The 25,383-nt window shown below is 33.5% G+C and overlaps 2 protein-coding genes across 2 annotated transcripts; both read left to right on the top strand.

Moving 5' to 3' along the window:
* The first annotated feature begins 5,065 nt into the window (after positions 1–5,065).
* On the top strand, positions 5,066–6,125 carry LOC117030687 (olfactory receptor 8K1). The gene has a single exon (XM_033120885.1). It carries the CDS (start codon positions 5,152–5,154, stop codon positions 6,100–6,102), a length of 951 nt encoding a protein of 316 aa, XP_032976776.1. The 5' UTR covers positions 5,066–5,151; the 3' UTR covers positions 6,103–6,125.
* A 5,861-nt stretch (positions 6,126–11,986) lies between these two features.
* On the top strand, positions 11,987–12,934 carry LOC117030800 (olfactory receptor 8J1-like). The gene has a single exon (XM_033121033.1). The coding sequence runs from the start codon at positions 11,987–11,989 to the stop codon at positions 12,932–12,934; it is 948 nt and encodes a 315-aa protein (XP_032976924.1).
* The last annotated feature ends 12,449 nt before the right edge of the window (positions 12,935–25,383 follow it).

Genomic DNA, 25,383 nt, shown 5'->3' with positions numbered 1-25,383 from the left:
CATATTTTAGATCTCAATTGAATGATACTCCCTCTTTAGGATTTCTTGGTTTTGATTCAATGTTTCTTTTAGTAATCCCATAGAATCTGACATTTACCCCAGTTGAAACACTTATTAAATTCTTAGTAAAACACTTAGTAAACTGTGTTTGTTTCTGTCTTTTTATTATTATTAATTTTTAGGGAGGGTGTCTTTTCAATCTTGTTTTCTATTTTCTAAATCTAAAACAATAGTTAAAACAAAGTGAGTCTCTTGCAGACAGCATATAGTTGGATCATGATTTTTTTAAAGCTATTCTGCAAATCTCTGCCTTTGGATTATTTAATTCATTTACATTTAAAGTAATTACAAGTATCAAAGATGTACTTCTGGCATGTTGCTATTTGTTTCCCATACATCATCTCTTTTTCTTGTTGCTCATTTTTTCCTCCATTATAAGGTGTTCTTGAGTTTGTGGATGAATGCTAACTTGGTCATGCATACAGTGAAATTTCACAAAACTGTTAAAAGAATGATTGGATAATTGTAAGCTGAGCAACTCCAGATATTACACGGGGCAGGGAGACATTAGAGTTCCAAAATCTAGAGAATAGAGAGTCCTCCTTTGACACCTGGGCATCCAGGAGAGATCACAGAGATAAAAGCTACTTTATACTCCTACTCATATAGTTGAAAATAAGCCTCAATATGAGCCATCTGATCCTTGTTTAAAACATTTTAGATTGTTTTAGGAAAACAAAAAAATGTTACAGCATTCATTAACATAAAATTCACAATATTCCACATCCAATCACAAATACTAGACATATGTAAAAGCAGGAACATGTGACCCCACCCAGGAGATAATTAACACAGATCTTGAAATAACAGTGATAATAGAATTATCAGGCAAAAGACTTGAAAACATATTATAAATATGTTCATAGTGTAATCCCTGACATTTGTGTTTGTTTTTTATTTCTTTTTGTAATGCAAGTCCTTGAATTAATTCTGATTGCCAAAGCATCCATTCCAAAGAGGCATCCACTTCAAAGACTGCTATCTTGAATAAACACATTGCCAGCCACACGACTAGATAAAGAGCCTGGCCCCCTCCTCCCACTGAGGCTTCTTTGTTTTGGACATCTTGGATGATTTCAATAACTGACCATTTGGGCTACTTTGTTTGTTTGCTCTTCTCGAGCTTTAAATTCTCGCTCTTATGTTTTAAATTCACCAATAAAGAATGAACACAGGGGACCCTAGGCTCCACCCTAGAGCCCAACAAAAGCAGAACCCAAAACTCTGCATGCTGTCTATACTTGCAACCTCACTGTGTGGCCCCAGATGTGCTATTTAATTTCCAGGTCTTGTAATAAACCTGTATATTGTTAAAGTTTCCTGTTGGTTATTGTTTAAGGGCATATTGCAATCATAATAAGAACCACAAGGGCCAGTCCAGCCACAACATTTGATACTGATAGGCTGAGATGAGTACAAAACAATTTCAATATACTGACTGATTTAATAAAAACACTAACATTTTGAGGAGACAAATGAAAGATTAAAAAATAACCAAATGGGACTTCTAGAAATTAAAATACAATATTATATACAAACAAAAATGTTTTGAATGAGAGTTGTAGCGGATTATACACTGAAAAAGAAATGATAATGTAACAATGAAATGCTTGCTCTCTCTGCCTCTGACTTAGGTTAATAGCTCCTACTATAGATATACTAATTGACTACAGGAATTCTGCTTGAAGCTTGAGTGTTTTGCAAAACAGCCCCTTGTCAGAAGGAAGTGGGGAAATGTGTGAAAAACAATGGCTGTCTATCAAAGATTTACAGGAACCTCAGGACCCGACTCAGACCGATCAGGAATAACGAAATTTGAAGATTTTGAGCTCTTTCTTGGTTCCCACCTCTTGTCCTTCCCATTATCCTTTCCCTGAATATATAGGGCACCGGAACTTGGGGCGCTCTAAAGATGGATTTGAGAAACGATTGAAAGCTCACATCGTCTCGGGTTGGTGCTTTCTTTTCTTTCCTTTCCTTTTCTTTTTTTTTTTAATTAAAGTTTATTGGGGTGACAATTGTTAGTAAAGTTACATAGGTTTCAGGTCGGTGCTTTCTTGATCAATAAACCTTTCATTACTCCAAACTCTGACTTATTGAATATTGGCCCTTTTGAAGCACCAGGCACATGAACCTTGTGATGGCAGCAGCAATTGTACTTAAACATATCACAATAGAGGCTACCCAAAGTGAAGCCAGAGAGAAACTAAAATACTAAATAAATGCCATAAAAATACTCTCAGTGATCTGTAGAATGATAACAAGATACATACTGTACATTGAAAGGTAGGTCCAAGTTGAAAGCAGAGACTATGTGAGGCAGGAAAACTATTGGAAGAAATGCTGGCCAATTTTTTTTTTCAAATTTATTTTTTTTATTAAATTTATTGTGGTGACATTGGTTAATAAAATTATATAGGTTTCAAGTGCACAATTCTATAATACATCATGTTTGTTTCATTGTGTGCTTTGACCCATTTGTGTTTTGACCCAAAGTCAAATTCCTCTGTCACCATATATTTGGTCCCCTTTACTCTTTCTATCTCCCCTTTTTCCCTTTCTGTCTGGTAACCACTATTACTGTTGTGTCTGAGTTTCTGTTTGTTTATTTGCTCATATGTGTGAGATATAAAATTGAAAGCAACAAACAAAATAGACAACCAAATTTAGTTTTTTTAAAAAAAACCTATAGTCCCAAAGATAAAAGAAGCTAAGGTAATTCTAAGCAAAATAAACACAAAGGAAATTATACCAAAACATATCACAATTAAATTTCTAAAGACCAGTGGTAAAGAGAAATCCCTAAAAACAGATAGAGATGAAAAATACTTTATTAACAGATAAAGAAAAGATTTACAACTGATTTAGTGGCAGGTACAATACAAGTCATGAGACATTGTCTTATGTCATTTATAATTTTATATTCAGCAAAAATATCCTTGGTTAAATGATGTTATATTATCAAATGTTGCATACTCTTTTATTAAAAAGTCAATTTCATTTACTACTACATTTTGTGTGTGTGTGTATATGTGTGTCATATACCTAATATGTGCATGAAATAGTGTAACTGAGATGCTGACAAAGGCATATTTATGATTTTCAGAGTTTAGTGATACTACCTAATTTATTTATTCAGTTAGACCCAGGCACAAAATATTTTTGACTTTTCCTAATGAGACATTCCAAGAATAATTAACAGAAATCCAGAACACTCTCCCTTAGGTAATTACATACAGTTTTTTAATCCTTGAATGAGATTAAATGAGTCTCCAGAGAGTAGAAAAACACTTAAATACGTTGTCCAACAACCAATCAGGATTAAAATGGTAGGAAGTGAAAGCAGATTCTCCACTAAGGTGAGTAGAAAATGCTGGTTTGAAAGTTTCTTGGGGCATAGAGCTTAAACTGGATCACACCAAGGATCTTGAAAGGTATTATGCTCAGCAAAAGTGTTTGTTTGTTTGTTCGTTTGTTTGTTTGCAATATACATTTCTGTCATCAATAGGATTAATGTGTACCGTGCAGTAGATTTGGACCATCTTAATTTTGAAATGAACTTACTGCTTCAGTTGTCTATTTTAATAAGGGTTTCTGTCTATTTACCAGGCGTCCCTTCTGTCCCCCTTTCCATTTCCTATCTACTCAGGATGAACTTAATATAAAGGAAGCATTGTGTTTATAAGAATATATTCTGAAGACATAATGAGTTTATTTGAATCCTGACTCCACCATTTATTATCTGAGTGACCTTGGTTAAATTATTTCCACACCCTGTGCTTCAGTTTCTGTGACTCTCAAATGGATATGGTAATACTACCTACTTCCTAGAGCTATTGTGTAGGTCACTTGAGTTAATATCTATAAAGTGCTCAGAAAAGTGCCTGGCACATAATGAGTTCTCTATCAGTGCTTGATAATCATTTGTATTCCTCTGTCCACTGGGCCTTTTTACATACATCTCCATTAAGAATTCATGAATAATGAGAATGGCCAAGTCCATTTTATGCAAAAGAGAGATATATGATCAGAAGATAATTAGAAGTGATTCAATACACAGAAATGATATGTGCTAAATGAGGACTAAGATATTAATAACAAAATCCTAAAATTATCATATCATAGCATTAGATTTTGTATTGAGTATACAAGCTGAACTTATAGAAAGAAGTGCTGAAAAATGTGGTCAGATTTTTCCCAGTCACCACCTGACTCCTCACTCCACCAGCAGTTTTAGGTCTTTTTATGTCTTGCTACTTTAAACAGACAATGATGATTGTCAATAATGTAAGGTATATGGTTCAGGTGTCAATGATTGTTTACAAGTTAATTACTTGAAATTTTTAAAAAGCTGTAAAATAATAGATAGGTCTTTTCACATACTTAAAATGACTTTGGATCCAAAAGTAGGTCATAAATATCTGTATCAAAACAACCACGTCAAAATATCTTGCACCTTTAAAGCACACTTTACCAAAATTTCAATGAATGTGTGTTTTATGTCAGTCTCAGCCTATGAATAGTGATGCTATCAACTCGGAATGCTTGAGGGCACACACCTCTGGCCTTAATACTTGTGACAAGCCCCCAGACACTTCCCACCAGAAAGCATATGGATCTGGGGTTCTGCCTTTATTGGGGCTAAGGTTGGAGTGCCTAGGTTTACTCTTTATTGGTGAATTTAAAACCTGAGACCAAAATTAAAGTGTGGGAAAGGAAAAGCAGTATTATTCAAGCATCAGTTGTTTAGGTCACCTAGGGCTTTGTGAAAGGGAGCTTTGCAGGTGGTGCACCTAACTCTTTATCTAATTATGCAGCTGGCAATACATTTATTCCAGATGGATGTCATTGAAATAGATGTCCCGACAATCAAAAGCTTGATGTCAGAAACTTACATTATAATCAAATAAGCTAGTTGTCAGGCATTTACACTAAAATATATGGTTTTAGCCTAATGGAAAGAGGAGTCTCTATTTATAATTTGATATGAAGAAAACATCTCATACATCATGCATTAAATTATTTTAGAAGATAACATTTCAAATCTAGTAAGTATTGATTTTATACCTTATACAGGTTACCAAGAACTATATGGAGAAACACAATCATACTGCAGTGACCCAGGTGACTGAATTTATTCTCATGGGAATCACTGACAACCCTGGGCTGCAGGCACCTCTCTTTGGAATCTTCCTGGTCATATACTTGGTCACAGTGATGGGCAATCTGGGCATGGTTATCTTGACCCATTTGGACTCCAAGCTACATACTCCCATGTACTTTTTCCTCAGACATTTGTCGATTTCTGATCTTGGTTACTCTACTGTCATTGGCCCAAAAATGATGGTAAACTTTGTAGTGCACAAAAATACAATTTCCTACAATTGGTGTGCCACCCAGCTAGCATTGTTTGAGATTTTCATCATCACGGAACTCTTTATTCTATCAGCAATGGCCTATGATCGTTATGTAGCCATCTGCAAACCATTGCTCTATGTGGTCGTCATGGCAGAGAAAGTGTGCTGGGTGCTGATACTTACTCCCTATATCTACAGCACATTTGTGTCATTATTTCTCACAATTAAGTTATTTAAGCTGACCTTCTGTGGCTCTAACATCATCAGTTATTTTTACTGTGACTGCCTCCCTTTGATATCCATGCTCTGTTCTGATACACACGAACTAGAATTGATCATTTTGATCTTTTCAGGCTGTAATTTACTCTCTTCCCTCTTGATTGTTCTTGTATCCTACATATTTATTTTTGTGGCCATTCTCAGAATGAACTCAACGGAAGGCAGATACAAAGCTTTCTCCACCTGCAGCTCCCATCTGACAGTGGTGGTAGTGTTCTATGGGACATTATTGTTTATTTACCTACAACCCAAATCCAGCCATACTTTTGCTATTGATAAAATGGCCTCTGTATTTTACACCCTGGTGATCCCTATGCTGAATCCATTGATTTACAGCCTAAGGAACAAAGAGGTAAAAGATGCTCTGAGGAGAACTTTAACTAATCGGTGCAAAATCTCCGCTTAATATCTGAATATTCAGTTGCAAAGGTGGGTCTTTGTTTAATATTCTGTCAGTCCAATTATAGCATCAAAACATAGAAATGTTTTACCAGATTAAGTTTTCCTCTACTTATGGATAAAACATACCTCTTCTATCTCCCTGGTGTCAAGGAGGGAGAGTGTCAAGTTTTAACTCTCTAGTTTAGTTCAATTTAACAATGTAATTTAGCGTAGAACTTTTAAAACTTTTTTTCTTTGCTTCCCTCACCTCCTACTGGCTTTAATGACCCTGTTTTTCCAAGGCTGAATGCAAACCTCGCTAATTTGCAGAACTACTGGTTTTAACGGCTCTGTTTTCTCAAGGCTATAGGCATACCTCATAAATCTGCCTAACCTTCAGGACACTGATTACAGTCCTGCACTGAGATCCACTCCTACAACAGACACTGAGATGACTTTGACTTTGAAACAAACCAGGCTCTGGAAAGTGTTTTGTTTGTTTGTTTGTTTGTTTCCCCTTCTTCAAACCTCATTGCCCAGGAATTGCCAGACCAACTCCCTGTTTCCTTTGTTCTGCCTCTTCTTACATGTTTATAAAACCTTTTGGCTGTGCTGGGAATGAGAAGATGGTCTTTGGGATAGGAGTCCACCATCCTCCCAGAATGTTGGCATTTTGAATAAAACTCGTTTTCTTTCCACCAGCCTTGTCTCTCCATTACTGACTCACAAGTGACAAAGCAGTCAACCTGGGTTATGGTAACACCTGTACTCTTCTTTGCTTCAATTAGATAAACAAATATTGTAGCCAAATAGTTTAAGTTGCAAGTTATTTTCTAGGTCATATTGGAAATTATATAGTTTAGAAATAAGGCAAATCTAGCAAATTTTTGGTTGAACTTAGACTTGCAGAGATAAAAAGAAAGTCTTAAGTATGTAAAACTTATCAGAAAATTAGCAATATATATCTTATAGCAGTCACTGTTTAAAGATAAATAAGATTGAACTACGAAGAATGCACAGGCAAGGTAGGAGGCAAGAAAGTAAGTAAATTTGTGATCAATTATAACACAGCATGAGCAAACTGTTTCAAGAATCTAGGCTAAATAAGAAATAAAGCATGCCACCACAGAATAAAATATTCAAATCGGATTGAGTTAATATTTTCTATCTCAAGGACAGAGTGGGCATTCGGGATGACTTTTTTTAGTAGGAACTGTGAAAAAAATGTTGGCTAATTCTGGGTCCCTCTTCACAGATCTCCACATTATAGTCAACTTTGGTTTATGATAGCCTCCTGATAAACAAGCTGACTTTGGATTGGCAAACTCAAGATAAATGAGTTAACTGGTCATCTACTGAACTGATACAATGTTTTGAAAAATCTATAGCAGTGATAACAAAGAGTAAAGATAATTGACACAACCCAGAGTTACTTGCATTTCCATTGATGTCTATTTTGTCTTCATGAGCTTGTGTACACAGACTATTTTGCATGGACTTTGTGCTAACACAGTGTTGCACCTACTTTGCGTACCTACTTAGAAAATATATAGATTCCTTACACCTTAGTATTCTCTTTGTTGTTTGAGTAGGCATTTTTTAGATTTTTATGATATATACACTACCCCAATCATGCTTGTTTCAATCTACTCTCGTTTTCCAAGTAAAAATTGTGGGGAATTAAACCAGTACATGAACCAGCATCTCTTTATCCCAGCCCTATGTATTTTTTTTTCATTTCTTCCCTTTTTTAAGGTACTGGAGTTTATTTTATTAAGAGTGGATCTTAAGTTTTCTCATCACAAAAGAAAGAAAGAAAGAAAGAAAGAAAGAAAGAAAGAAAGAAAGAAAGAAAGAAAGAAAGAAAGAAAGAAAGAAAAGAAAACAATGTGAGGTAATGGATGTGTTAATTAGCCTGATTATTATAATCATTTCATAATATATACATATGTATCAAAACATTGTTGTATGCCTGAAATATATTTAATTTTTATTTATCAATTGTAACCTTAATAAAGCTTGAATATTTTTAATTTTTAAAATAAAAAAGAAATAAAACAAATTGAACAAAACAGGAGAAATTCAAAATTAGATTCTTTAATTATATCAATTTTGTTTACCATGGTAACTTCAGATCCTGTCCCTATGTATCCTTATTGCTCTGAATAAATTTTATTTTCTAAAGCAACATTTTATATTATACTGCAAAAACTTTTTTGGTCATGTGTATTTTTCTTTCCCAAATTCTATTATTTTCATTAGTTTTCACAATCCACAAGTAAAGTTAAAAAATATTGATAGCATTCTTGAGTATCATCCATATAGAAAGGGTTTTAATAAATCATTTTCCCTGTAACTTTCTTATTTGAATTCACCATCAGCATCTTACTTGGTGAAGAGACATTATTTTATTTTTTAATTTCTAATGACAGCATACAATTGGGGAGTGTAGATCAATCACTTTGCATTTGGCCATCGTTTAATTGATGGACATTTTGTTGTTTGTAGGTTTTTCTTTCTTTTGCCACTATAACAAAATGCTGTACTAAGTAGCCTTGTGCTAATAACGTGGTATAATATAACTTTTTATTTCTAAAATGAATGATGTGGGATGTTTCCCACATTCTAATGATGTGTTGCTGGATAAATGCTTTACATATATGCATCATCATTTGGGAAAAAAAAAAAAAAAAACATTGAGGAAAATGGCAATGTGTTGTGACCTTTTTAAGTAGTACTATTTTCTTCATTTAAAATTTTCCAGGAAAGAATACTAACATTTACTGACATATCATTTTCATTGTGTGATGGTAAAATTGCAAAATGGGAATAATACATAAGTAACTTCAATAATATAGGTCAGACTGCCACAGAGAAGACTCAAGGGGTATCTGGTTGAACTCCTAGAGGAAGATCTGGTTAAGGGGACAATCTCGGGTGGCATCTTCCCCAAGGATGTAAAAGGCAATTTGGGGATCTTAGAATCACCTGTGTGTCGGAGTTAGGGTCTCAAAGGTTTATAGAGCCCCATAAACTCTCACTGCCACAGCCACATAGAGATTCTCACCAAGAACTTGAAGCAGATTCTCCATTAGAGGTGGGTGAAAAATATTTACCTTATTTTTTATAGTGGCTTTTAAAAGATCCTTATTCCTCAAACTGCTTCACTTTGATTTTGGAAGGCACTGGACGTTATGTCTAATCAAATAATACAATACTCAAAGTAAGGTTTGTTTCCAAGATTTATAACTTGTTTTGGGGATACAGGGTGTTAAATATGATCCAGCTATGTAAGTTTCCAAATTAGAACTGGCATTATTACATCTTATGTACTTAAATAAGTTATATCACTACTGCAACAATGGATATTTGCTCCCGGAGATTATTTATATCCGTTTGATTTCTGCAATATTAGCTAAAATGAAAATTGTGTGTTTCACAGAATAACCTGTGAAAGAAAACTGGGTACACAACTACCCTAACTCCAAATGATGCTCCTTTTAGAGGATATAATGGTACATCACAAATTTTCTCAAGAAAATTTTCCATTAAATCTGATAACATACAGGCAAATATATATACAGAAGCAAAAGATGTAATCAACACAATTATACCTATTTAGATAAACCATCTATCTGATAGTAAAATAAATGTGCCAACATTTCAGTTGAGAAGAGCTCAGAAAGAGGACTTCTACTTCAGGAGAGCATCTGCAAGCAGGAACAAGACTTTTAGAAACTGCAGACCCCTAGATTCCTGCTTTGATAGGACAGAATCTCTCTACCTTTCTTAAGGAGAAAATAAATCCCAGGAAAAATGTTCATTTACAAGATTGTCCTTAATTCCATTGACCTAAAATAAGATATTCAAAAATAAATTTACTTTCTTTATATTTAGTCTTATAATTTTATAACAAAAAGGATTCTATGTACATAGAAACTATTTCTACACACACGTTTTTGACTATTATTGTTACTCAGTCATAATACATTGATGCTAATAAAGACATCTCACCTACCTTTTTACCCTCCCAGTTACTCATTAATATTCATAAGAAGTTTGAAAATGCCTAGAATAAGATCAGGAATGACATTCTTAAATATTCCAAAATTCAAGTTTGTGAGCCTAAATTGATACTACGTTATTTTCAGTTTCTAATCACGTGGAACCACTGCTACATATGGTGGGCAGACATCTTTCAGATAACATGCCACCTCTCGCTCACATAAAATGGAATAATCTCAGAAGAATCAATATGATCAAGGACACAGAGGGCTAGGGATTAAAATGTATGTTCAATGCATGCCTGGGAGGTTGTGTGACTATAAAGGTGATATGGACCTGAGTGTGGAATGCGTTGAACATGAGGCTAAAGCACATTTCAATTGCACTAAAAAATAGCGCAGATTACCTATCTTAAATACCCAAAAAGCTTTCATGACTGTCTTCTGCCTACCAGCTAATCTGAGAGAATCGTGACGTGGAGACCAAGAAGGTTACAACAGTCAGTGTTGTGGTAGGATTGGTATTGGCATCAGGAATTCCTTTGCTTAACCAGAGCATTATCTATTCACCTGGAAAGCCCAGGAGAGCAGCTCTCGCAACACTTGGCTCTTACTTGTGAAAGAGGAAGGGACCCGAAAGCAGAGGGGTATCAATGGAGAAACAGCAGACAATTTCTAGGAAAGACGGGTAGAAGTGGCTCCCCCAGTGCCCACTACTGCCTCCTCCAGTCCCTCCCATCCCCATTCCCTGGATCAGACTGGCTAAATGGACACCCCAAATTAGCTGATTCCTAGAATTCTGCCAACTGCCACAGGGTGGCTCCTGACTCAGTTGCTCCAAACTGTAGGTTTGGACCTTGTGGTGGGTTCCCAGCAGTTTCTACCTGGTAGCTGTGCAACATAACCCTGAGCATCACATTATATGATTCTATCTTGTATTTTAACTGGTTAAATATTTTGAACTTCAATTACTCCTTCATTTGAAAATCTGCTTGCAGATTTCGATATGTTCATTGCAGAGAAACCCAGGGGGAGAGGAAAAGAATACAAGTGGATTGCGCTAAAGCAGCTTCACTATCTTCAATCAGAGCAGTTCCACTTTGTTTTATTGACTTCTCGTGCAAGTTTTATGAAACGAAGAGGTCGGCACTTATCACTGAAATATTTGAATATCGCAGTGTTATATTAAAATATTCCATTAAAAAATTCAAGAAATAAGTTGACAGTATATAAGATATAATAAATGTTCAAGTAAATGTTTTCAATGCTTTCTATACTCTATCATACCAAAATGGTGGAATGAATTAATGCATATAGATAAGCAAATGAGAGGAAAGATAGCATACTAAATTAAACATTCAAAATGCCTAAATATTGATATAAACCATATATTTCAGCAGGAATGGATCTAGATCTTTTCCCCCTTGAAACATACTAATTTAAAGACTTTTCTGTTTAAAAATAAAAAGTTATACATGTATATATACATAACTGTGAATTTATATTTAGGATGAAAAAGAATTTTAAAATTTTCAATAGTACACAGTCACAAACTTCACACAATCTATAAATATAATATTTTTATTAATAAAATTCCATACACATCTCAGCATATTGGGTGATAGGCGTGTTTTCAGAAACCATTCCAACATCAGAATAGATAGAATTATTCAATGATAAATTTGAGCCAAATAAAACTACCCACTAAACATCAAATAAAGTACTATATTATTCACTCAATCTCTCCTTAGCGGGACCCCACAAAGATCTGGAGACATGTCAATGCACTATATAAGTTGAAGTGTGATTGTAGTGCCATTGTTTGACACTGATAGAAAATAATTCCTTAAAGTTTCTAACCACCTCTCCTCTCTACTCCAAACAGATGAATTTTCTAACTCTTCCATGAATCCTGGAAATTTCACCCAGGTCACTGAGTTTATTCTCACAGGTGTCTCAGACCGTCCAGACCTCCAGATTCCACTCTTCTTTGTTTTCCTGGTCATCTATGGGCTGACCGTGGCTGGAAACTTGAGCATCATCACTCTCACCAGTGTTGACTCTCGACTTCAGACCCCCATGTATTTTTTCCTCCGACATTTGGCTATCATTAATCTTGGCGATTCTACCGTCATTGCTCCTAAAATGCTGATCAATTTTTTAGTACAGAAGAAAACCACCTCTTATTATGAATGTGCTACCCAACTGGGAGTGTTCTTGGTTTTCATTGTAGCTGAGGTTTTCATGTTAGCTGTGATGGCCTATGACCGCTACGTAGCCATTTGTAAGCCCCTTCTCTACACAGCAGTGATATCTCTGCGGGTCTGCCTTCTACTGGTCTCCCTCACTTACCTCTATAGCTTTTCCACAGCTATTGTGGCTTCATCTTCTGTATTCTCTCTATGTTATTGCTCTTATAATGTAATCAATCATTTTTTCTGTGACATTGTCCCTCTGTTAGCATTGTCCTGCTCTGATACTTCCTTTCCAGAAACATTCGTTTTTATATCTGCAGCTACAAATTTGGTTTGTTCCATGATTATAGTTCTAGTATCGTATTTCAACATTGTTCTGTCCATTCTAAGGATACGGTCATCAGAAGGAAGGAAAAAAGCCTTTTCCACATGCGCTTCACATATGACAGCAGTCACAGTTTTCTACGGGACAATGATATTCATGTATGTGCAGCCTCAAACTAACCATTCATTGGATACAGATAAAATGGCTTCTGTGTTTTATACACTTGTGATCCCCATGCTGAATCCCATGATCTACAGTCTGCGGAATAAGGATGTGAAGGCTGCGTTAATGAGAGTTCTGACAAGTTTATGCCATTCTCTTAAATCAATGTAAGTTTAGCACTCTGTTGGCAAATGAAGAGATGGTTATGTCAGAGAAAGCAAAGGTGAGGTGGCTGACTTATTGTTTCCCAAGTGATCATGGGAAATAAAAGGGGCTATGGGTTGGGAAGCATTGCATTAAAACAATAAACTGAAGCTCTTGGAGTTTTGAGATTAAAGCAAAAACAGAGTGTTATTGGTTAACTTTGCTAAGGAATATGCCAGTAGCCACTTTGAAAGAAATATTTCCAGGAACAAGAAAAGAAATACGTTAACAACTGTTAAATAAGTTAAAACCAAGCAACAAAATAGGGACAAGAGAAGTAAGTTCATCGTTCTTACTCTTTGGCTCCTTTCTGCTTCCTGAGTTTATTTGGCTATAATGGATCACTGCATTTTGAAGAATTGTAAATGCAGATGGCACAAGACCTGTCTACAGTCTGGTTTGCTAGATTAAACTGACAAGTATATTTAAAATAAAACTCCCTCACTCTTCTTACTATCGTATGACTAAAAAAATATACTACTGATGAATTTATATTCTGAATGCTAACCAATATGTGATTGAAATTGTTTTTATTCCAATTAATATAATTTATACACCTTTTTTATGAAAGACACAAAGTGTCTTAATATGCTTTTAATTCAATAAGCATGTCATTTAATATGCTCTCATTCTGGGTACTATTTGATAAACTTAGCAAATTTCATAAAAATGTTCCTTTCTCTCTACTCTAAGTATCAGTTTTTAGCGTGTGTATTAAGTGTACTGCATTGTGATATTAGTACACATTCAATGGACTATATTTGTAAAAGTTTCTTACATCATTAGAGGAAAAATTTAATTGTTTTAATTATTTTTTTGTTCTGTGTTTTATAGCTTTTGAACAGCCAGTGGACCCAAAATCTATTGTACAACTTTGAATATAAATAGGTCACCAGACTATATCTCAGATTTATCAAGTGAGAATTGGGTTAACTAATGTGATAATAAATTAACAGAGTACTATTTATATACTTCATGTTATATAAGTTAAACATGTAACCATGCTGGGCATTTAACGTAAAAGAACAATAATCCTTCCTTTAAATTAATTTACTAAAAATGTTTGGACCTCTAGACTAGCCATGTACCTGATACATGAAGAATACCCCAGAAAATATTTTATTTCATTCGGACCCTTAAGTAGAGGCAGAATGTTAAAAAAAAACTCAGTGTTTAATAATAAAGTGTGTCAAGCCTATTTTTAAATTTTATGTTGTACAAACTAACAATATTGTGAGTACAGCTTTATTTAGAAGTAAATTTCGGAATATCATTCTTAATCTTCAAAACTTTCAGCATAAAACCATTGAGTAAATACTCCCCAATCTTGTATGTATTATACCTCTTCTCTCCTCTAGATCAGGATACTTGAGTTTCAGCAATCACTTCCATTTATTGCTCACTTTTAAAAAGATGTCACATTAAAAATAAACAAACAAATAAAAATACCTAAAGTAATTAGATGATGGGCTGTGAATTTTCTATATCCATAAATGTGCAGACACCACTATTACGATTATACATAGAAAAGGGTAAGCTTGCAAAAATTGCTATTTATTAAAGGAAATGAGAGTATCTCCTTTCAATGGTAATCAAAAGTGATATTGTTTCATGCCAGACAGTATGATGTGAGAGGCAAAAAGTGGCATCAAGGATAAAAAGGCCAGGTGCCAATATGAATGGGGTGAGACGGAAGAACAGAAGAGAATGAAGTGGAAACAAGAGGTGGAAAGAATGAAGATATTATGATACAGTGTGCCCTCTGCTGCATGCATCCATAGCTTTCATAGACTACATTCTATGTATGCATAGCCTAAATATCTCTTTAGGACCACATATAATTAAAAAGATAACACAAAAGCATCATATTACAGCGACAAGCAATACAATACAAGACTGTGTGGTATTTCTGAACTGTGGTTTGAGCATATTAAGTATAGAGAGAAATAAAAAAAAAATCAGAAACCAACATATCAGACTTAAAAAACTACCCTAAAGCCTAGTAACTTCTGATGTTCAATAGGAACTGACACTATTTATTGTGACCTTTTTATATTGATAGAGACCAACCACAAAGACCTTGAGCAAACAACCAGAATATGATTATGATCCTTGAAAAAGCAAAGTTGAAACAATTTCTAGACTAGGGTCAAATGTCATCACAATTCCTAAATCAGGAAGATAATAAGAAAAGCTAAAAATTAAAAGTTTTATATCATCTATTATGACCACAGTTTTGAGACAAAGAATTCACATCTGATTTGTGAATTAATGTTTGTAAAAATACTTAATTAAAATAAGTAATAAAAATAGAAAAGATTTAATTAGTGGCTGTTCTAATTTTTATGAAGTACACTATTTCTGGTAGTGTACTAAGCAATTTATAGGTTGGATAATCACAGCAATACATTTTTTTTAACACAATTCAAAATACCATCTTTATTATAAGCCAATTTTCAGATAAGGCAATCGAACCTTTCAGAAGAGTAAATAAATTGCCAAAGTCTTCCAGCTAATAAATGACAGAGCTGGGATTCAAACCAGAAATTTGATTGAAAAGCCCACACTCCCTACTACACAAAACTGCATATCATCAAATCATGTTTAGTTCATGCCTTCATTACACAACATTCAAATAAATTTAAATGTTTAAGTATATGCGTGGTAACTAACGATGCTACAGATTTTATAAAGGCTGGATAAATTTGGGACATATCCATAATATAAAAAAGTCCCTACAATGTTCCTTCATAATGTTTTTAGCAGCTTTATTGTAGTATAAGGTATACACCATAAAATTCACCTATTATAAGTAAATGGATTGTAAATTGATTTTAGTAATTTTTTTTATTTTAGTAAACTTATAGAGTTATGCAACCATACCATTACCCAGATCCAGTTCTAAAGTTGTATGTTTACAGTCCATGTTTGTAAATAAATTGAGTTTTGCAAATGTAACCATGATCTATTTGTAAATATTTGTGTTATCTCAGAAAAGTTCCTTTATGTCCATTTCTGTTTAATTTTCACTCCCATCCATAGCTACGGGCAACCAGGGATCTACGATCTGCCCAGCGTACTTGTCATTTTAGGAATTTTCATATAAATGGAATCATATATTATGTAGTCTTTTAGGTCTGTCTCCTTTTATTTGAAAAAGATTTCGTGTTTAATCCATGTTGTAGCATGTATTAGAAGTGTTTTCCTTGTCATTACTGAATAGTATTTGACTGTACGGATATACTTATCCATTTACCAGTTGATAGTCATCTGGATAGTTCTATTTTTCGCCTAATACGAATAATGCTGCTATGAGCATTTGTGTAACAGTCTCATGTTTATAGGTATGTTTTTATTTCTCTTTGGTTGATACCCAGGAGCAGAATTACTGGGGTGATGGGCAAGTTTATATTAAACTTTTCATAAAACTACAAAAAAATTTTCCAAAGTTTTTATTTCCAATATAAAAACAGAGTTCCAGCTTCTTCACACCATCACTAATACTTGGTATTGACAGTCATTTTGACTATATCCTTCTAGTGGAGGCTTAGTGGTTTTCATTTGCATTTCTTTAATGGCTGATGATTTTTGTACTTGATCTCTCTATTAAATCTATGGCTGATCTCTTAATCTGTTAATTATACTAAGCAGTATTGTAGTGTCATAGTATCTGTAACTTTGACCTTTCCAAAAAAAGCCACTGAGATCACATGTTTTGAAAACATCCCTGAGGATGGGATTTTTCAAGCTCCACTTTGAATCAAATCAGCCCAGGTCTAGCAGCAAAGCTGTAGGTCCTCACGACTGCCCCAGCAATCACACTCCTATATATTTACCGAACTGATTTGATTTATCTAAAATAAAACTCGGTTTATTGCAGCTGCATTTATAGTTAACAAACACTGAACATGTGAATGGGTAAACAACTTGTAATACATCCACACAATGGAATACTATTCAGCAATAAAAGGCAGTGAGCTATCAAGCCATACAAAGACATTCAGGAATCTTAAATGCATATTGCTAAGCAAAAGAAACCAGTCTGAGAAGAATACATTATTTCTATGACATGTAAAAGGCAAAACTAAAAAGGCAAAACATTATTTTTATGACATGTAAAAGGCAAAACTAAAAAGATGGTAAACATATCTTTAATAATGCTTCTATGGAAAAAAAATGAATTCTGAAAGTGATACATAAAATTTCATGTCATCTATATTGAAATTGATTCACTGACAGATTTGGGGTTCCCAAGATTTCATTTTTCTATTGTTGTCATAATCATTTCCTGAGCATGAAAAGAAATTTCTAAATATTATATTACTTTTTTCTCAAAAATTACTTCATGACTCCTCAGGAGAGAATTTAAGATAAATTGCAAAGTCCCAATAGCACTCTCTTAGCAGAAAGGATAAAAAGTTTGCAATTTACTTAAAGATCTCCTGAGAAGTCTTCTGTTTATTCATGGCACTAGGTACTATAAATCTTGCTTGTGACAAGGGAAGAAACTGGTGTAGCATTGTAATCTAAGCTGTGAGTTGCATGTGGTTGTTACAATTCTGCATATGCCCATGAATTTAATATTAAACAAATCTGTCAGGTGAAATTTATGGAGGTTTCATGGTATAAAGCTTCTGAACTCCTGTATAAAAAACTGTAATGCTATTCTTTTCATGACTATCTATAGAATGGCCTCTAAGAGTGATGTTTTATGTAACTGCATTGATATTTTATTTTAGATCAAAAATTATTGAGCAATCAAATTGAATTTCTGGAATATATGTATTTCATAGATTACAACTATACTTACTTAATATGTGATACATTAATATATATTTATATAATGCTTAAATATATTTAATATTTATAGATCACTTAACATTTAATATATATTTAACATATATAAATACATCACATATATTTAACATATATATTTATATATCACTTAAAATTAAAGGGACACTACTATCCATGCTCCTGTGTTAAGAGCTATGGTTACTAATTCACCATTTCAATATCAGAGCACAAGTCCTGGCTCTTTACAACAAGGCACAAGCAGAGATGAGACATTTGGCCAATTGTGGTACATTCATTTGTAAATTTAATTAATGAAATTTAAAAAGGCATTGTATATTAATAGAATAATTATTTAATATCTCAAAAATACAGCGTCTGTCTATAAAATTACTATCATGATCACAACTCAGAATATGATTAGGTTGTCATTTTTAAGTATTTGGTACATTATATATTTCAATGAAGTTTTTAGTGTGCTATGCATTATGTAAAAATAAATGTAATATTCTGTCCCTCTTCCCATTATATTGTAGCCCAGTGTTATGATCGTTGGAAGTTTATTTAATAGAAAACTAACTGGTAGATTTACCCAAAACATGATCTATTCCTTGTGGATATAAATCAATTTAACAAAATTTTCACAGAAAATATCTTATCTAGCTATTATAAGGAGAAGGGAAATAAAGAGAGTTTTATGTTTTCTCTTAATAGAAACATAGAATAAAAAATTTGATACTTGTCCTAAGAGTAAGGAGATTTCTATACTTTGCATCAGAAAAACAGTGAAGGAAATGAGTTGGAGGATGGGAGAAGTTGCTATAAGATGGTTATAGGAGGTAACATTTGTGTTTGTGTTTATGAAGATGACACAAGTCTAAAGAGGGGTTTCTTAAAATGTGCTCATGCACTGTTAGCACAATTCACAATTTAGTGAATCCTGACCAGGATTCCTGAATGAAACAGCATAGAACACAATAGAGTAGAACACAGAATAGAAAAAAAGTACATCTCAGATGATGAGTAGAGAGTATGTGTACATATCAAGGAATTACCTAAGATAGGTACACAAACCTTGAGACTAGAACATAATGGCCATGTTTCAAAAACTGCCAGAATGCCAGTGTGGCTGAAGTGTAATGATTCAGACAGAGATCTGAAGATGAGTCAACAGTGGAAAACGGACCTTTGAAATGATGAAACAAAGAACCATAATTCTAGAGTCTTGTCCCACCACTAAACCAGCTGAATGAGGTGGGGCAAGTCATTAAAAGTCTTTGGCAGTTCCCCCATGGCAGTTCCACTGATATTATCACTATGTAGAAATAGTTCTGCTGGAAACTTAACACACTGGACAACAATGTTGATTCTTCCATCATATAAGATGAGCATCGATTCAATAAAACCGTCTCTTAATTCCTTCATTCACTGGGATGTCTTCATCCATTGGGCAGATATCAGGGAGAAGAGATGGAACTAGTAAAAGAAACTCTTGACTGATAAACTGTTACTACTAATTCCCTTGCTAATGAAGTTGCCCAAAGGGTTTTTTTCCAACTCCCCAAACGAGGGAGAAGAAATATGAGGCATCCCAGAGAAAGGTTTTATCAGGTAAATTTACATTGTGACAAACCCTATAGTTGATACTTTGTATTGTCTCTTGTTTCCTTTGATTTATTAAAAAATTATTAATGGATATCCCTAGTTTTAGAATGCACAGCTACAGCAGAAGCTTTAGGAAGCGAGGAGGCCACAGTGTCCTTTGGCATCTTTTTATTTTCTTGAAATTAGATATGAGAACTCATAAAAAATAGGTAAGGATGAAATTAGGTAGTATCTTTTAGTAATCAATGAAAGTGTGTTAATATTAAAACACTGATATATTGATCTAATCTAATGTAACAAGATGCAAATCCTTAAGTTACTATATTACATTTGTTTCTCTGAGTAGCAAAGCTCTGTTCTCTAGTCATGGTCATTATTGCATGTCTTTTCGTAGACAACATGTCTTATAAATTTTTTTTGTGATGAAATATGAGAGTGAGGACATGGATGTTGAAGGATGAACTAAGCCATGGGTTACGTATGGATGCTTACAGTGGTCTTCCAACTCTGACTAGAAATCTGTAAACTGACATTAAACAAGACCATCAGGTGGAATATATAGGGTTCACTGTATCAAATTTCTGAACTCCCTTATAAAATGTAGCTTGGGTTTTTCACAGGTCTCTACAAAATGTCCAGTATAAGATATGCTTTATTTTATCGTTTAACCTGATGTAATATTTTACATCATTTATAAAAAGCAAAAAAGAATTGGGGAATCACATGTAATTTCTGAACTCTAACTATTTCTAATTCATCAGTAAGAGTTTCCTTTTAATTACATGTAGAGTTAAATGGCTTGTCCAGAGACATGACTAATGCTCCTAATGCTTTTTTTATTTGTATGTTTCTGTTTTTTTGTTCTAAGTATTGTGCTGTACATAATGATCAAGAATCTCAATACCGAAGCACAAATGATAGCATTTTATTACAAGGCACAAACAGAGATGGGACATTTAGCCAATTGGACCAGATGTGTTTCCCAGTTGGAAAAAGAGAGAGAGAGAGAGAGAGAGAGAGAGAGAGAGAGAGAGAGAGAGAGAGAGAGGATATATTCATGGAAGAGTTATTTAATGTCTAGAACATAGAGTTCAAACATATATCATTCCTATCTTGATCATTATTTATACAATGGAACTAGGTTGTGATTTCTAAGCATTTGCTATATTTTCTCTTTTAATTAAAATGTCCTCTTCAAACACATAAAAAAGAATTTAAGATTCTATCCCTCTCTTCCTTAGTTTGTAACCCAGTGTTATAATTAAAGATTTATTTAGTTGAAAATTAAGGACAAATTTAAAGTCATAGTCAGTATATAGAAACACAAATCCACCCTTCTTTCCCTGCACGCTAATCTGACAACCTATTTCTTATTCATCACCTAGTTCTGAGTGACTAGGATACCAGCAAAGGCCCAGAAATTTTAACAAACGTCTTGGCATACAAGTATTGAGTGGGAGGTCCTTTGGATACACATTTCACAGAGAGCTATTTGTAAGAATTTTTTAAAGGTAATTCCTATCTGCCTTTAAAAGCCAAATTTGAAGAGTAACACTAATAATCTACAACAACAAAAATAATTTTTAAAAATAATCATAATATTTTAAGGGTTAGGAGGACCACAGAGCAATAATATTAAACAAATGATGGAGCTGTAGATATGCAGCTCTTCAAAAACTGGGACTCACATCCATGAATCCCCAGCCTGCCTTGGCAGACCAACTGAGCATGCATTGTCATTTTTCTGATAATCTTACTTGCATCATGCTTTGAGATAAGATCCTTTGGGACAGAGACAGTGACAAAACTATGCAGTCATCTGTCATCCAGACCCATTATGAGGAGAAATAAGAACCAGGTAGGTTAGAGACTATATTTTAAAACGATGGGTTTGACTGAATGATGTGTAATATCATTGCTATAGTAGCTCAAGACAAAAATTTAAAAAATTAGAGTATAATACAGTAGATGAGAATAAAAGAATTTGAAGCATATTTTTATAAGATAAAGATATGCAGTGTTTTCTCTGATTTTATGTTAGTTTTGATGAAAGTATCCAGATCATCCAGGATTGAAGTGGACAAGAACTGAAGGGCGAGAAGGAGTGGAGACATAACCCAGTCTAGTCACTTTTTTTATGTACAGATGAATAAATTGAGTTTCAAGATGCTCAAGTAATTTTCCCAAGCTCATGCAGTTAACTGAATCAGAACCAGGTCTGGAAGGTAAGGTTGAATGAGCACCATGTATTCATGTAATAATTTGTAGAAATTATACACGTACATAATTGCATGCTCTCAGCTTGAAATCTTCTTTTCCTTCAATTTTTCCATGCTAATTTTGAAAACGCTTACCCAGGAAAATCTTCCCATAAACTTCCCCTCCCTAAAGTCTTCAAGTTACATAGTATCCTCTCAATTATTATGCTTTACTACTGCGAATCTGCTTGATTGCTCTCTTCCTCTTTTTACACTCTAAGCTTCTTGATGACTGAACTCTGACCTTTATTTGTTGTCACGTCAAAACCCAGAAAGATATTTAATACATAATAGGCAGTCAATCAACATTTTTAAATGCACACAAAATTGCAACATTATTCACACACACACACACACACACACACAGTAGATTAAAGAAAATAAAATTCCAGTTTAAAATCTCTGAGGAGGTTTGGAAAAAGCAGGCACATGATTGACGAGATTATAACCTATGTCGAAACTGTGCTTTCTACATTTACATTCCTAGAGATTTTAGTTAGGATTTAGTTAGGACTGCATTAGATAAAGCTTACCATTATGTCCCTAGAGATATTTTCTAAAGCAAAGAATATAATTTAAGAATAAGGGGAATAAATATTCAAATGTAATAATTATAATATTAATGTTAAATTAATTGATCTAAAATTAATCTTTTTTAAATTAAAATTTATAGGGGTGATAATGGTTAGTAAAGTTACATATGTTTCAAGTGTACAATTCAGTAATACATCATCTATATATCACATTGCGTGTTCACCACCCAGAGTCAGTTCTCCTTCCATCACCATACCCGGTTCAGCTTCCTCTACCTCAAGTTAATCTTTCATTCCTCATTACCTAACATTTGGAAGAGACTGCATTGAGAAATTTAAAAAAAAAAAAATGCATGGCTCTCATCCATAAATTTTCTAATGTTTTATCAGGGGAAGGGGTATGGAAACAGATGGTTGTTATAAATGTAAAAGGAAATGTCAATGTGGTATATTTAAAGTGATTCTAGAACACAAACATGAAATATGTTAACATGGGAAGTAGCTCTTCAAAGAAGAAGCAATAGTTCAACAGGCTTTAAAGGAACTAACAGTGTTTTCCCTCCAACTATGCATTTTTCTTGTAGAGAATGACACTAGGAATGGCAATGACAAAAGTAGAAAAGCATGGAAAGGCATGTCGTTATTGACAAATGGAGACCAATAATATTAACTGGACCATTAGATGTCCATTGTGGTTGAGAGAGTTGAATGGTATTGTAATTATAAAAATAGTCAGGGACAAGATTATGAAAAGTCACATGTGCTTTCAAATACAATTTACACTTTCTTTTTAATGCAAAGTAAAATGGTATATATATACACAAACATCAGAGTTTTGTGTTTTGGAAGTAGATTGAAAAGCAATGGAAAGGAAAGAGAAAAGGAAAATAAAGGAAATTTGGCGGGTTTTTTTGTTTTTGTTTTTGTTTTGTTTTTTGTCTTTTCAGTCTAGTCTATTGCCCTGCTCTTTCTCAGTTCTATCTTCAGACTCTAAGTAGTATCTGGAAATTAATAGTTCTCAAGATATGTTATTGAATGAGGGAATGAGGGAATGAAATAGACTCTTAAAGACATTAACAGTTAGACATAATCAAGACAAATGTTAAGGATAGAATCTACGTGGTCTTGGTTATTGAAAAAAGTGGGAAGTGTCCCTTGGAGCTGTTCATAGGTAAGTTGCTTTTCTACTTGTGTTGATGAAAATGGTGATAGTGTGTGGTGGATTAAAGTATAGTTTTTGAAATTGTACTTGCAACTATTAGTAGGTCATGAATCCAGTTTTCAGAATCTTAACCAGTATTATTCGGATTAAATTAAATAGCACAGATTATAATAGAATGCAAAAGAACATTCAAGATAAGAGCATGCCAAGTAATGGAAGTATTATTCTGGATCTATTTATTAGCTCCACGCTGTCATGTAACAAGTATTTGGTTCTGTGGTTTGTGGTCAAAAGTTTGAGCTTGCAAGCTAGTAACCTAGAGAAGGGTCTTGGTCTAAGTAGCCCAATAAACAAAAAAATCTATTTTATCTCCCCTTTTTTTTTTTTTTTTGCTCAAAGTTGACTTTTATTTTTAATGTGCAAATTAGATATGTGGAATTGATGGATTACTAGGTCCTTATTTCCCTAAGTTTCCATGTAACAAGTTAGACATTAATAAAGTATCAGTAGGGAACATACAATTTATTTTAGATAAGATTAAGGTGTATGAGTATTACTGGAAAGTTATTACTTATCATGTAGTGTTTCTCAATAAACAACTTGATTTAAACAAACCAAAAATAACTACAATGAATTTTTGATAATTTGAATAATAATTTTAAGTACAAAAGAGCAATTAGTAAATTTGAAGAAACACAGGTTTTTATTTTATCTGTATATTTATTCCTACTGCAATTTCCAGAGTGACTTAAGCACTTTGTGTGAGCTTAGCCAAGAAATCTTTGTTTTCATTTTCCAGGTATAAAGAGAGAGAGAAGGAAAAGGAGTAAGAGATATGACATTTGACATTATAGTAAGAACTAGTTCTGTAATTTTTACTTTCAAATTTATTTTAAAATAAATTTGATTTTGATATTCAATAATTGAATTATGAAAATCAGTCAAAATCAATACAAAAATTAAATAAAAATATTTTAAACTTAAAGTAGGAAAACAAAATTAACAATCAAAATACTAAAATCTATGTTTCTTTAATAAAAAGTAAAAAACTTGAAAGACTCTTATGAATTGACTTTTAAGAGACACAAATTTCCAAATCTCTTGAAAAGAAAATGTCAATTTTATTGTAAATTATAATATATTATAAAGTAGTGAGAATTTATTCTCTTTGATCATATAAGTTCATGCTTCATAGATAAAGATGTTTGTGTGATATTATAGGCAGCAAAATCTAGAAACAACACGAAACAACACGAAAGCAACACGAAAAATATGATATACTATATTGACAGTGTAATGATGAAGTGTGGACTCCTGAGTCAGAAACACATGCATTTGAAACCCAACTCACTACACTCACACCAGCTGTCTGATTTTGTTTTGGGTTTTTCTGTTTCAATCTCCTCTTCATTTGTAAAGTGGACATAATAATGTGGTTTTTACTTACAGTTTTAGTGAGATAAAATGATGTATATAAATGTTTCATTGAACCCTCTATACTTATGCATTTTCAGGACTCACATTATTAATATAACTATGAAGATTACTTTGCAAACTGTAGTGGCCTTTATGTTATAATTTATTGAAGTGAAATAGAAAATACTAAACTACAGTTCTGTCAGTATGGGTACAATGTGGAGGTATGTCTGCACAGGTACAATGACAGATCTATTAAAGTGATGTCACTGAAGAAGATGTTTTCTTTTATGTTACTAATGTTAACATTTTTTTCAATAAAAACAGTAGTTTAAACATTTTAACAATGCAGGTTATAGTTTTAAATGCTTAATGAATAAGACCTTTGAATAGAAACCAGGCAATGTGGACTGTTCCACAGCTCCCATCCTCATACATCCAATGGATTAGGGAGAGGAGGAATATGCATCGGCCAAATGTACCTCCTTCTGTTCTCCATCCTACTGCTAGAATCCCAGTATGCTAACAGCCTCTACTAGCAACAAAACCTCTTTACAAGATATTAAAATTTAAAAACACCATGTATAACAATGGCAACTTGAATTTCACTCTTATCTCTACTTTCTACTGCAGATGCCCTGAAAAGAT

Source organism: Rhinolophus ferrumequinum, chromosome 11 (assembly GCF_004115265.2).
Source record: "Rhinolophus ferrumequinum isolate MPI-CBG mRhiFer1 chromosome 11, mRhiFer1_v1.p, whole genome shotgun sequence".
In the NCBI taxonomy this organism is placed as follows: domain Eukaryota; kingdom Metazoa; phylum Chordata; class Mammalia; order Chiroptera; family Rhinolophidae; genus Rhinolophus; species Rhinolophus ferrumequinum.
Note: the sequence above shows the minus strand (reverse complement) of the source record. Positions and strands in the feature narration are given on the sequence as shown.